The following is a 13,294-nucleotide window of genomic DNA, read 5'->3' as shown; positions in this document are numbered from 1 at the left end:
AGGGAAGGCAGAAAAACTAACTTTCATTCATGGGATTGGGAGTAGTGGCCCAAGGTCCAGTAGTCAGGAGTTCTTCCTCAGAGGGACCACTGGAGCACAGTACAACCTAGCTGCTCTTGTCTCCCTGCCTCTTGCATTCACTGTCGCCTTCCTCCTAGGTGCGCCTCTGCAGTGAGAAATGGTCTGCTTCTCATCAACCTGCTCTTGTGCAACCATCACACTTTGGGAGACCAGATCATAACCCAAGAGTTAAGAGACACCTTGTTTAGGCACTCAGGGATAGCACCAGGGACAGAGCCGATGCCCACCACACGCACCATCCTCATGATGCTTCTCAACCGCTACTCAGAGCCTCGGGGAAGTCCTGAACGAGCAGGTACCCTTGTGGAGGGAATGTTCTATTGACAGGTGACAAGTGCCACCCTGTGACCAGTCCTTTACTGAAGGGTACAGAAATGACTGAAACCTTAAATGTTCAAGCTAGACATTTTTTCAGGGTCGGGGAGTGTAATATGTATGAGGTTATGTGGCCCAGGCTGACCTCAAACTCAAGGGCTTCTTGCCTCGGTCTCCCAAGTGTTAGCAGTATCAGTGTGCTTATACCCCAAGTTAGACCCCAAACAGAACTTCTGGACCCAAAGGAGAACTGCTGATGTCATAACAAATCCTCTGTGTTTTAAAAAACGGGTGAAACCCAAGACCTACGGATACTGAAATAAGCAACGTGTGTCCTTGAGTGTGTGTAACAAAAGCCTCCAAACTTTGGAGGTATCATTATAAGAGTATTGCTTATTATAGCTAGCATTTAATAGTAAAAGGAACTGACCGAGATTTGCAATGTGTTGTATTTAACTCAGCAATGTTCCTTATACTGTATTTTTTTCAAGTGTAGTTAGGTCAAGATTGGAGACCAGAAAAGAAAAATTCTTATACTTTGATAAGCTATGACATAGACATCCTCAATGTGGGAAGAAAGTTTAGGGGGTGGTTCCTCGGGTGTCCATTTCTTGGTTTGACTGACTTCTAAGGTGCCTCTCATGCACATTTTCCGTATGGTGTGTCTGGCCTACAGCACTGGAGAGCCCAAGCACCCAGGGTCAGGATGGATCCCCTGAGTTACTCATCCGCTCTCTGGTGGGAGGCCCTTCTGCAGAACTCTTCCTGGACTTGGAGCGTGTGCTGTGCCGTGAAGGCAGCCCTCAGGGTACCATGAAGCCTCTCCTCAAGCGCCTCCAGCAGGAAACCCAGCCTTTCCTCCTGTTGCTGCGGACACTTGATGCCCCTGGGCCCAACAGAACTCTGCTGCTCACGGTCCTCAGGTAAGGGTCTGTCCAGGCATCTGTGCACAGGGACTAAGGGAGTTCTGGAGCTTTATCTGTTTCCGTCCCTTTACCAGGGTCATGACACGACTGCTGGATTATCCTGAGGCAATGGTCCTCCCCTGGCACGAGGTCTTGGAGCCCTGCCTCAACTGCCTGAGTGGTCTAAGCAGTGACTCTGAGGTACCAGAGCCCTGGCAGCGATTGGAGGAGGGAAAGCAAAAGTTGGGCACCATGTGCCTGGTGAGGCTGTAGCTGTGTGGTGAGCAGAGCATGTAGGTCTGAGGGTCTGAGTGCACTGGGAACTAGAGGAGAAGAGGAAGGCTGATGTCATCCTAAAGTCTTTGAACCTCCTGGAGTGACGTCAGACAAAGGCTAGCTCTTGGGATAGTTTGCACAGGTAGAAAGAAGCTTGCAAAACCACTCAGACCCCGAACTGCCTGCTGGCTCTGGAGTCCTAGCACCTCAGTATGCTGTTCCACTCTCCTTGACCCTTCCCGGCTTTGCAGACTTCCTCAGTCTCTGCCACTGTGCTTCCTTGCCCTGACACGTTCTGTTCTTTCTTTCTCTGGGTCAGATGACTCAGGAGCTGATCTGCTTCTTGCATCGCCTGGCTCTGATGCATAAAGATTATGCAGTAGTCCTTTGCTGCCTGGGGGCAATAGAGGCCCTCTCCAAAGTGATGGACAAGCACTCTGCACAGCTCCTGCTGGCCTCTGAGCTCCGTGACCTGGTGACAGAGTGTGAGAAATATGCCCAGCTCTACAGTAACCTCACCTCAAGCATTCTGGCTGGCTGCATTCAGGTGAGGAGGGGTTGTGGGTGTACAGCTGAGAAAATAGACCGGAAGCGAGGGCTGGGCTCTTGCTCTTCATGGGTGTCTGTGGAATCCTCATGTGGCAGAAGTGGCAGCAAGTCTGGGCACATGCTCCCTAACTTTTCCCAACATGGTCCTATTCGAATTTGGCAAGAAAAGGGTTGAAGGCTCTGTTGCCTCTTGGCCCCCTTCTCTTCATGTGTGTTTCTGATTTCTCCTCTGTATTCCCTCCCTGCTCCATGTTCTGACTGCAGATGGTTCTGGGCCAGATTGAAGACCATAGACGAACCTACCAACCCATCAACATCCCCTTTTTTGATGTGTTCCTCAGGCATCTCTGCCAGGGTAGGTGCCCTCCTCCACTTTCCCCCGGGTTCCCAGCCAGCATCTCCTCTCCCCACTCTCCAGGCCTTTTCCTTATCCCTGACCATGCTGTGGTCTCCCCACCCCTTCCCACTTTCTCCAGGCTCCAGTGTGGAAGTGAAGGAAGACAAGTGCTGGGAGAAGGTGGAGGTGTCCTCCAACCCTCACCGGGCCAGCAAGCTGACAGACCGCAACCCCAAGACCTACTGGGAGTCCAACGGCAGCAGCGGCTCCCACTCCATCACCTTGCACATGCACCGCGGTGTTCTTATTAGGTGTGAACCCATTTGTATGTGTGTGTTAAGTGCACCAGTGTGTCTCCCCAGAAGCATTGTCCCACAACTCCACGAGGAACCCTGTTCTTGGGGACATTCTCAAACTCATTCTGTGCAGTGAAAGCGTGATTGGCACACTGGGCTGTCTGTGCTGGGCTGTGCAGACATCTCACTGTCTGAACCCAGGGACTGGTATTCTGACAGATACAGACGTCACCGTCTTGTGCTCAGAGATCAACAATTCACTTACCTGTTCTTTCCATGAGTGTTTATTCAATGTCAAGAGTGCCAAGTGTTGTACAAGGCTCTGGGGGTACAAGGACAATCAGATACAAGGAAATTGTAGTCTAGTTGGGGAGCCAGGCTAGCGAGCCAATCAAGAGAATCAGGCTTGATGATGTATGCCTATAATCTCATCACTCAGGAGGCTGAGGCAGGAGGATCAAGAGTTCAAGCCTGGGCTACATATTGAAACCCTGTCTCAAGGGGGGACTAAAAAAAGCAGAGAAATTGCATAAAGAGAAAGAAAGCACCATGGTCCAGGCACAGTGACATGGCTGTCCCACTCCTTGGGAAGCTGGGGTAGGAGGATCTCTTGAACCCAAGCAAAGCCATTAAGGTCAGCGTGAAGAGGAAGAGCCTGTCAGAGAGAGAGAGATGGCCAGGAGAAAGGATCCTGGGACCAATGAGGATCAGAGAAGGTTCCCTCAGCAATGTGTTGACTGAGCTGAAATTTGAAATTGAAATTAGCTAGATAATGAGAACTCAGTGATATTCCAGGCAGAGAGGCAGCATGCAAAGGGAGAATCAGGATGCTGTGTTGGGTGCATTTTTTAAAATGCTGTTAGGTGAAATGAGGGGTGCATCCCAGTGGCAGGGTGAAACCAGGCAGGTGCAGACTGTAGAGTGTGTTAACTAGGAACTTTGAACTTTGTTCTGAAACTTGGAGAGTTGTAGTTGATTTTTTTTTCCTCTTTGTTCTTTGGGGACTCGCTACTCCGAACCCAAATAAATACAGGGAGACTTGTTCTTTGTTTTGAATGCCCATCTTATTTCTAGCTAGCTTTTCTTAAATTAACCTGTTTACCTTTTGCCCCTGGGCTTTTATCTTCCTTTAATCTATATACCTTTCTTTCCTTACTCCATTGCTGGTTGTGTGGCTGGGTGGCTGGCCCCTGGTGTCCTCCTCTCCTCTTCTCACCCCTTCATCTTCTCTACTCTCTCTCTTCTCTCTGCCTGCCAGCCCTGCCTAGCCTTTCTCCTGCTCAGCTATTGGCATTCAGCTCTTTATTAGATCATCAGGTGTTTTAGGCAGACAGAGTAACACAATTTCACAGAGTTAAGTGTAACAGTAGCGCACACCTTTAATCCCAGCACTTGGGAGAGACACAGGCTGATCTCTGTGAGTTGGAGATGAGCCTGGTATACAAGAGCTACTTTCAGGACAGCCAGGGCTGTTACACAGAAATCCTGTCTCAAAAACAAACAAAAAAAAGCACCATATCTTTGCACCATTAAACAGATGTTCCACATTCTACAACAGGGAGTCCTCCACGGTTTGTAAGAAGGAAAGAAACTAGCTTGTTTTTCAGCTGATACTCAGGCTATCATGAAAATTTGGGTTGGAGGCCAAAAAAGGTTTTGGAAAGTGCATGTGATCTAGTAGAGAATGTTCAGTGTTAAGAAGAGAGACTGTAGTGTGTTCAAGACTTGCCATTGGTTGTTGAGGGGACCTGTGGCCAGGTAGGTAGCCTGTTTCAAATAAAAAGGGGTGGGCTTCTGTGGACAGATGATTGTCCCATGTGGTCATGTTGGCCTTGAGGAACCTGCTGGTTATGACATGGGAATGGGAATGTCTGTTACGTGCACAGCATGGCATTAATTTTTCATTGAATCTAGGGATTTAAGTAAAACCACTTTGAAGGGATATAAAGGGGAAAGCTGAGGGTCTGGGGAAGGCAGGCATGTCAGGAGCTAGAGGAGGAAGTGGAGGATGAAGTGGCCCTAGTTTTCACTGACTCCTTTCTCTTCCCTCAGGCAGCTGACTCTGCTTGTGGCCAGTGAGGACTCAAGTTACATGCCAGCCAGGGTGGTGGTGTTTGGGGGTGACAGTGTCAGCTGCATCAACACCGAACTTAACACGGTGGGGACCCTTGTACCGCCCCTTACTGTGTGCCCCCCGTCCCCCCATTTTTTAGTTTTCATCCCTCATTTTTTTTGGGTGGGGAAGACCCAGTCTCTGGGGAAGGGCTCTCTTGGTCCCTTCTGGGAAGGCCTCACCACTTGAAGTGCAGCTGGGCTCAGTGCACAAGTGAGAACACGGGCTGTGCTGGTCTGGATTGCTGTCAGCGTTGCTTCCAGCTCTACTTGTTTCTGTTCTGCTTCCTTTTTATTCTGTGTCTAAGCATGTATCCGTGTGTGTGTGTGAGTGCAAGTGCTCGTAAATGCCGAAGAGGGCATCAGATCCCGAGAGCAAGGTTCAGGAAGTTGTACGACACCAGCATAGGTGCTGGGGGGTCAGTCTCGGGTCCTCTGGTTTTGTAACTGCTGAGACCTGTGTCCAGCTCCGCCTCACTGCTTAGTGAGCTCTGCCTCCTCTCTCCTACCCTGTCAGGTAAATGTGATTCCCTCCGCCAGCCGGGTAACCCTCCTGGAGAACCTGAACCGTTTCTGGCCCATCATCCAGATCCGCATAAAGCGCTGCCAGCAGGTGGGCTCAGGAAGAAGTGCAGGCTCTCCATAGTGGGTGGGTTCTCCAACAGCTTCAGTAGGACATTAGCTAGGGCTCCTCCGTGGCCAGCTTGGAGATGGCCTAGAAATCTTGGGGATTCAGGGTGTGGAACATGTCTTTGGAGTACAGAATAGCTCAGGTAAGAAGTCTGTGTATACTGCAGGGTGGCATCGACACTCGGGTTCGGGGTGTGGAGGTGCTGGGCCCCAAGCCCACTTTCTGGCCATTGTTCCGTGAGCAACTATGTCGACGTACTTGTCTCTTCTACACAATTCGGGCACAAGCATGGAGCCAGGACATAGCAGAGGACCGCCGGCGCCTCCTTCAGCTCTGTCCCAGGTGGGTGCAGCACAGGAGGGCAGAAGGTTAGGAACTGACACTGTAGGAAGCAGGAGTCTGAGCAGTGAAGCTGCAGCCGTCCTTGAGGTGAAGTTGACCACCAGCCAGGTGTGCTGGCAGATTGCAGGAGGACCCCAGAAGCCGGCTTGGGAGTAGATCAGCACTTGTGCAGAGGCCGCAGTGAAATTGCCTTTTGGCAGGTAGGGAGCCTGCCATTAATCTGCCATATGCTTTCTGTTTCCAGACTTAACAGAGTTTTGCGCCATGAGCAGAATTTTGCTGATCGCTTCCTCCCTGATGACGAGGCCGCTCAAGCACTGGGCAAGACCTGCTGGGAGGCCCTGGTCAGCCCGCTGGTGCAGAACATTACCTCTCCAGGTAATCGCCCCGCCCCGGTCCCCACACCAGCCCCTCACAAGTCTCAGGTCACCTGTGTTGATATTTTGGTCCTCTTAATTCCTATATTTGTCCTTCAAGGCCTGTCGCCTCAGTGTTCCTCTCTTCCCTCCCACTTGAGGGACTGCTTCCTGAGAGTGACTTGAACCCCCCCCACACACACACACCATCCTCACCCTGCTACCCTGCTCCCAGGCTCCAACAGAAGCCGACTGTGGTGGGGAAGGACTAGAGCTCTGCTTCCTTTTTGTATAATAGAACCTGTGCCTCAACTCTTGTCCCCCTCTTCCCACAGAACCCATTCCTGACTTGACTTGTTTCAGATGCTGAGGGTATAAGTTCCCTGGGATGGCTGCTAGACCGGTACTTAGAGCAGAGGGAGAAAGTGCGGAGCTCCCAGAGTCAAGCAGCATCCTTTGCTTCACGAGTTCGGCGCCTGTGCCACTTGTTGGTGCATGTGGAACCCCCTCCTGGGCCTTCTGAGCCATCCACACAGCCCCGTGAGTCACTGCAGCCTGCTGAGCTGGGTCTGTACTGTGGGGCTACCTAGCTCCGTCCTCTGCAGCTCCTCTGGGTCTCTGAAACGTGGTGACCTTTCCAGGAGACAAACACCCAAGACCCCAGGCCCACACAGGCTGGAGTGAAGCTCACTCTTGCCCCCTGTCTCCACAGTCAGCAAGAACAGTAAGAGCCAGGATGGAAACCCCGTGCCATCTACAGTCCTTCCCAGCAGCAGCCTTAGGAACATCACCCAGTGCTGGCAGAGTGTGGTGCAGGAACAGGTAGGCAGATTCAAGTCTGCAGGGCAGGATGGAGCACAAGTGGTCTCTCCTTTATGTCGCTTCTTACTCTGTCACTTTAGGTCAGCAGATTCCTGGCTGCAGCCTGGAGGGCCTCTGACTTTGTGCCTCGTTACTGTAATCTCTATGAGCGCTTGCAGAGAGCAGGCTGGGAGCTGTTTGGGCCTCGAGCAGCCTTTACTCTGGCTCTGCGCAGCGGCTTCTCTGGAGCCCTGCTGCAGCAATCCTTCCTCACCTCTGCCCACGTGAGTCACGCCAAGGGCCAGGCATGGGCATGCCCTCTCCCCTCCTTCTCCTTTGCCCTTGTGCTTCCTTCATCCCACTTTCCCACACTGATCCCTTGTCCGTGGCTTGTCTGATGTTCTTTCTGTTGTCCTCAGATGACTGAGCAGTTTGCTAGGCACATTGACCAACAAATCCAGGGTGGTTTGCTTGGTGGAGCTTCTGGAGTGGAAATGTTGGGGCAGCTTCAGCGGTGCCTGGAACCCATCATGGTCCTTTCTGGCCTAGAGCTGGCCACTACTTTTGAGCACTTCTATCGGTGAGTCACATTCTGGAGAGGTTGGGAACAGGAGACTTAGAGACCAGAGGAAGGGAAGATTTGAGTTAAGGAGAGATGAAGGAGGAGGAGTGGGGAAATTAAGGCAGAGATAAAGTGGGTCCTGTGGCTTAGGTGAGCTGTAATACAGAGACTTACTTCTTGAGGGGAAGGCTGGGCCTGGGCCAAGCTGGCCCCACTGAGACCTGGCCCGACTGTGTGTGCTGCAGGCATTACATGGCTGACCGTCTCCTGAGCTTGGGCTCGAGCTGGCTGGAGGGGGCTGTGCTGGAGCAGATTGGCCTCTGCTTCCCCAACCGCTTCCCTCAGCTGATGCTACAGAGCCTGCGCACCTCAGAGGAGCTGCAGCGCCAGTTCCACGTCTACCAGCTCCAGCAGCTTGACAGGCAACTCTTGGAGCAGGAGGACCAGGAAGAATGGAGGCTAGAGGAAGTGGAGGTGAGGAAGGGGAGGAACAGCAGAAAGGGAGAGCAGGCCCACTAGGAGAGCTCATGGGCTCATCCCTCTGCTCCTCAGGAGGAAGACCAGGTACAGGAGACCAGAAAGGAGCTCTCTGTAGAAGCCCCAGGTCCAGAAGTTTCTGTACTGGTTCTGTCACCACGCTGCTGGCCCGTCTCGCCACTCTGCTACCTGCACGGTCTCAGACAGCTCCTTCCCACAGAGTTTTGCGATGCCCTGGGCCGCTTCTCCAGCTTCTACAGCCACAGTGAGGAACTAGGGACAGGGACCTGGAGATGGGGATGCATTCTGGGTAGCAGCCCAGGAAAGGAGTGGATAGATAGGAAGGGGAGGGTCCAGACGAATGGGAATAGCCTCATTAATGCTTGCTCTCTCCTTCAACTTCCTGGGAACTGGGCCTGTTTTTCTGTCTTCAGGTTGTGCTCACTTCGTTCTCAGTCTTAAGAACTTCTTTTCAAGTAAAAATATTTAAGACTATTTATCCCCATCATTTTAACCGCATCCTATGTTTTTTTTTTTTTTTTGGAACAGTTTTACTGGTATATAATTAGTATTCAGTAGAAGGCTTAAGGAGTTTATATACCTGGATACAGCCATGTACCCATCTGCTGGATCAAGATGCAGAACAGTCTGGCACCCAGTGTTATCAGTGATGGCGCACACCTTTAATCCCAGCACTAGGGAGGCAGGGGCAGACGGATCTCTGAGTTTGAGGCCAGCCTGGTCTACAGACCAAGTTCCAGGCTAGCCAGGGCTACACAGAGACACTTGGTCTCAAAAAAACAAAAACAAACAAACAGAACATTTTTTTCCTGAACTTTTCAATGTGCTAACTGTTCCTGGCCATTCTAAGCACTTGAATTTGTAAATATGACTGAGGACAATTCATTTTAAATCTAAAATTGAACTACATGTAGCTAGTGATTGTGTCGGTTCCTAGTTTGTTGATAAATTAAGCATTGTTATTACTGTTTCCCTTTGATGACACGCATGCGCTAGCTTGTTTTAGATAATGTTTTCCTTTGATGACACGCATGCGCTAGCGTGTTTTAGATAATGTTTTCCTTTGATGACACGCATGCGCTAGCGTGTTGTAGATGATGTTCCCTTTACTTTGGCTTTCACACTGAGAGAAGTCTTTGTGTTTGAGGCAGGTCTCATGGAGTCCAGGCTGGCCTCATGCTCGCTAGGTAGAAGACGAGGACCTTAATTGTTGATCCTTTTTACCTTCTCTGTACCGGAGTTCCTAGGGGTTTGTGTGGTGCTGGGCTCAAACCTAGGGTTTCACACTGTACACACTGGTGCGCCTGCTTCTGACTCCCTGTTGCCTGCATGCACCAGTATCATAAAAAACCACTTTCTTGTCTTTACAAAAGGGTTTATCAGGAGGCACTCCGGAATGATTTTAAATGTGCACCTGAGAACAGAGCCAAGATAATGTGAGCAGCTGGGCGTCCATCCCACAAGTGGGCTACATCTCCAGTCCTTGGGTTTCTTCTTTCTTTCCATTACCTCTCTCCCTCTCTATTTATGTATTCATGTGTGTATACATGTTTGTGGGGAGGTGTAAATTGGCATGGCTATACAGGTTCATGTGTGTGGTATGTTTTTTGTGTGCAGGTACCAGAGGTCAACACAGGGTGTGCTCTTTAGTCCTATTTTATTTATGTATGTATTCATGTGTGTATACATGTTTGTGGGGAGGTGTGAATTGGCATGGCTATACATGTACGTGTGTGTAGCATATGTTTTTTGTGCAGGTACCAGAGGTCAACACAGGGTGTGCTCTTTAGTCCTATTTTATTTTGGAGACAGGTCTTTCATTGAATCTGGAACTCACCAGTTTACCTAGACTGGCTGGCCAGTGAGCCCTGAGGACACCTCCTCTCAGCCTCCCGGGTGCTGGGATCGTAGAGTTCTGGAACTTCAGCTCCTGGCAGTTATGTGCTGCTGGGCCACACGCAGCTCACTGTGCTTATTTGGCACACACTCTACCCACTGAGCAGTCTTCCAGGCCTGACTTTGTTTCTTGTTTCTACTTTTTTTATTGTGGTAAAATATGTCTGGAATAGCATTTCCCCTTCTAACAGCTTTAAGCATACAGTTTCAGACACCCTTCTGTATTTTTTTTCCCAAGACAGGGTTTCTCTGTGTAGCTCTAGCTGTTCTGGAACTTACTCTGTAGACCAGGGGGGCCTTGAACTTAGAGATCTGCCTGCCTCTGCCTTCTGAGTACTGGGATTAAAGGCATGTGCCACTGCCTGGTCCCTAATTATTTTTTAATTTAGAAATAATTTCAAGTTTACAGAAAAATTAAAGTTGTAATGCAAGGAACTCCCATGGAAACTCTATCCAAGTTACCTTTTGTCAACACTTGGCTTTTTATTTTTTTCTTTGGAAGAAAAGGCCTGACTGTGGCGGTGACCAGGCACTCACCGTTTGAACCTTGCAGGGAGGCTCCTCTGGTGGGTGTGTATCACTGTGCTGGCTTTTGTTAGCACTGACGTTTTTTCTTTTCAAATGGTTTCCCTCTGTAGCCTGGACTGGGCTTCAGCTCCCAGACCCCTCGCCTTCACCTCTCAAGTGCTGGGTGGGATTACAGGCATGTGCCAGCACACCTGACTCATTTGCCCTTTGCATGCACATGTGTGTATATCTGTGCGAACACATACATGTTATTTTTTAGAACCATTGAGAGAAATTTCCTTTTTCCTGGTCCTTTTCTTCTAAATATATTACCTAGGCATGAAGGTGTTCTGACACATGGGGATTAAGTCAGTACCTTAATTCACCTTCTGAATTGCAGTTTTGTCAACTGATCCATAAAGTAAGTCGTCTGTAACCTTGCTTTCCATCCAGGAGAGGATCCAGGCATATGTCACTGCTGGTTCAGGTCTCAGGTGTCTTCCTTTAATCTGGAATAGTCCTCAGTCATCTTTGTCTCTGAACACTGACGTGTTTTGAAGAATCCAGTCCTCTAAAACTTTAGCCAGGCTGTAGTGGCACATGGCTTTAATCTCAGCATTGGGAGGCAGAGGCAGATGGATCTCTGTGAGTTCAAGGCCAGCCTGGTCTACATAGTGAATACTAGGACAGCCAGGGATACACAGAGAAATCGTCTTGAAAAAAAAAAAAACTGTTTTTCAGTAGTTGCTCACTTTGTATGGGTTAGGACTCAGGCTCTGTGATCATCACACTGATAACTGTCAAAATATTTATCTCCTGTCTTCCCGCCCTACCTCAGTTCTGGGTTTAAACTGGGGACTTTTAGTCTTAAGCATATGCTCAAACACTAAAATTCCCATCCCCAGTGATGTTAAGTCTGAAAACCTGGCCAAGGACAGTTAATACTTGTTCCTTGCCTCTGTTAACAAGCTGTAGGCAGGGGAGCTATTCACAGCAGGCTAGTCATTCTCAGGACACTTCCTTTTACTCTCCTTTAGACAGGTTTCACACACCCCAGGCTGGCCTCAAGCTTTACGTGTCTGAGGATGACCTTGAACTTGTTCCCTGCACCTTACTCCTGTGCAGCGGTTACTTACCGTGCTCAGTTTTGTGCTGTATGGGGATGAAACCATGGGCTTCGTGCATGGCAGGCCCGCACTCTACCAGCTGGGCTACATCCCTAGCTCTCTTTCATTTAAAATATTTTTCCTAAAGGGGCTGGAGACGTGGCTCAGCAGTTAAGAGCACTGGCTGCTCTTACAGAGGACCTGGGTTCAATTACCAGTATCTCCACAGCTGCTCAAAACCATCTGTAACTCCAGTTTCCCAGGATCTGATGCTCTTTGCAGCCTCTTGAGGGGACCACACACACAAGCAGTGCACAGACATACATGCAGACAAAATACTCATGCACATAAAAAAGATAAATTTTAAAGTATTTTCACAATGATAAATTTCAAACATATACAAACAACATAAATTCCAGAACACCAAGATATGGCCCAGCGTCACGTTCTCCTCCTCTTTCTAAAGACAAAGGTGCCATCACTCTCAAATTCCTTAGACGTCACAGGCCGTCCCAGTGTCATCAGCTGTGCATGTTCCTGTTCCCCTGGCTGTCCTGAGTCTCTGTCTTATTCTTGCTGCAAAGTTAGTATTTGTTTAGTGGGGATCCACACGAGCCCAGGCCACTAAGATGTGGTCAGTTTCACATCTCCAGTCTAGGTCCTGCTGTCCCCCTCTCCCTTCATGGCTGTTTGTGAGGAAGTGGGGTTGCAGGCATGCCTCATGTATGTGGTGTAGAGTGGGACCCAGGGCCCTGTGTATACTAGGCTCGGCATTCCACCAACCGAGTGCCATCCCCAGTTCCTTATGTCAGCCACTGCATTGGCACTTATGAAAGAGTGAAACTCTAGTTTGTCATTGTTCCTTTGTGTGTGAGCAGGATGCTGTCTTTCTAGAGAAGCTAGCTTTTAGCTAACTGCTAGGCTCTTCTTTGCCAGGAAAGCCTGGGCCTGCCCTCCTCCCTCTAGATCTGTTTTTGTTTTGGGTTTCTTTGGTAGCTCTGGCTAGCCTGGATTACTCTGTGTAGAGCAGCCTGGCTTTGAACCCAGGGATCCTCATGCCTCTGCCTCCTGAGTGCTGGGATTAAAGTCATTTACCACCATACCTAACAGCTATTTTTGTTTGTTTGTTTTTAATGATGAACTGACTCTCTGGAACACTCCAAAGCTGACCAGTGAGGTCTTTGACTATATAGCGGTGTCATCACAAACCCACAAACGTACAGTGCTACGCTTGTTTTTACACCTCAGCCCTAGCCCCTTTCTCCCCCACTCTCTGACTCTGTCTCCTCCACACCTCCTTAGGTCAGAACTACGCAGTCTTGGACATGGGACCACATCGGCGACTTCAGTGGACATGGCTGGGCCGGGCTGAGCTGCAGTTTGGGGACCAAATCCTGCATGTGTCCACTGTGCAGATGTGGCTGCTGTTGAGTTTCAACAAGACTGAGGTTCCTCAGCCCCTCCTCCCTTTGTCCCCTCCCTCCCCTATTTCCTTTCCTCTTCACCCCATGGGCACTGTTTCTCCTCACCAGGAGGTGTCAGTAGAGACCTTGTTGGAGACCTCTGACCTCTCTCCAGAGCTTCTGCAGCAGGCACTTCTGCCCCTTATCGCTGACAATGGTCCTTTGACCCTGGAGGAGGCTCAGCGCTTTCCACAGGCTGGTAGGTCAGCAGGGCCTGGGCTGAGCCTCCGAGGCATGGTAGAAGGAGGTCCAGAGGGTGGG

At 49.9% G+C, this 13,294-nt stretch overlaps 1 protein-coding gene across 1 annotated transcript in view; it reads left to right on the top strand.

Moving 5' to 3' along the window:
• Nucleotides 1–13,294, top strand: part of Cul9 (cullin 9) — a 38,679-nt gene that overhangs the window by 16,758 nt on the left and 8,627 nt on the right. Inside the window, exons 11-28 of the mRNA XM_050122827.1 lie at nucleotides 159–376; nucleotides 1,073–1,319; nucleotides 1,397–1,502; nucleotides 1,897–2,124; nucleotides 2,391–2,481; nucleotides 2,603–2,774; nucleotides 4,812–4,917; nucleotides 5,389–5,484; nucleotides 5,669–5,844; nucleotides 6,089–6,222; nucleotides 6,564–6,740; nucleotides 6,913–7,022; nucleotides 7,103–7,285; nucleotides 7,421–7,581; nucleotides 7,809–8,037; nucleotides 8,116–8,305; nucleotides 12,873–13,018; nucleotides 13,103–13,232. Coding sequence (XP_049978784.1) covers nucleotides 159–376; nucleotides 1,073–1,319; nucleotides 1,397–1,502; nucleotides 1,897–2,124; nucleotides 2,391–2,481; nucleotides 2,603–2,774; nucleotides 4,812–4,917; nucleotides 5,389–5,484; nucleotides 5,669–5,844; nucleotides 6,089–6,222; nucleotides 6,564–6,740; nucleotides 6,913–7,022; nucleotides 7,103–7,285; nucleotides 7,421–7,581; nucleotides 7,809–8,037; nucleotides 8,116–8,305; nucleotides 12,873–13,018; nucleotides 13,103–13,232 — 2,900 coding nt within the window. The remainder of the gene's footprint in view (nucleotides 1–158; nucleotides 377–1,072; nucleotides 1,320–1,396; nucleotides 1,503–1,896; nucleotides 2,125–2,390; nucleotides 2,482–2,602; nucleotides 2,775–4,811; nucleotides 4,918–5,388; nucleotides 5,485–5,668; nucleotides 5,845–6,088; nucleotides 6,223–6,563; nucleotides 6,741–6,912; nucleotides 7,023–7,102; nucleotides 7,286–7,420; nucleotides 7,582–7,808; nucleotides 8,038–8,115; nucleotides 8,306–12,872; nucleotides 13,019–13,102; nucleotides 13,233–13,294) is intronic.

This window comes from Alexandromys fortis, unplaced genomic scaffold (assembly GCF_014885135.2).
Source record: "Alexandromys fortis isolate MF-2015 unplaced genomic scaffold, M_Fortis_MF-2015_v1.1 scaffold_212, whole genome shotgun sequence".
In the NCBI taxonomy this organism is placed as follows: Eukaryota; Metazoa; Chordata; class Mammalia; order Rodentia; family Cricetidae; genus Alexandromys; species Alexandromys fortis.
The sequence above is the reverse complement of the archived record's forward strand: the minus strand, read 5'-3'. Positions and strand labels throughout refer to the sequence as shown.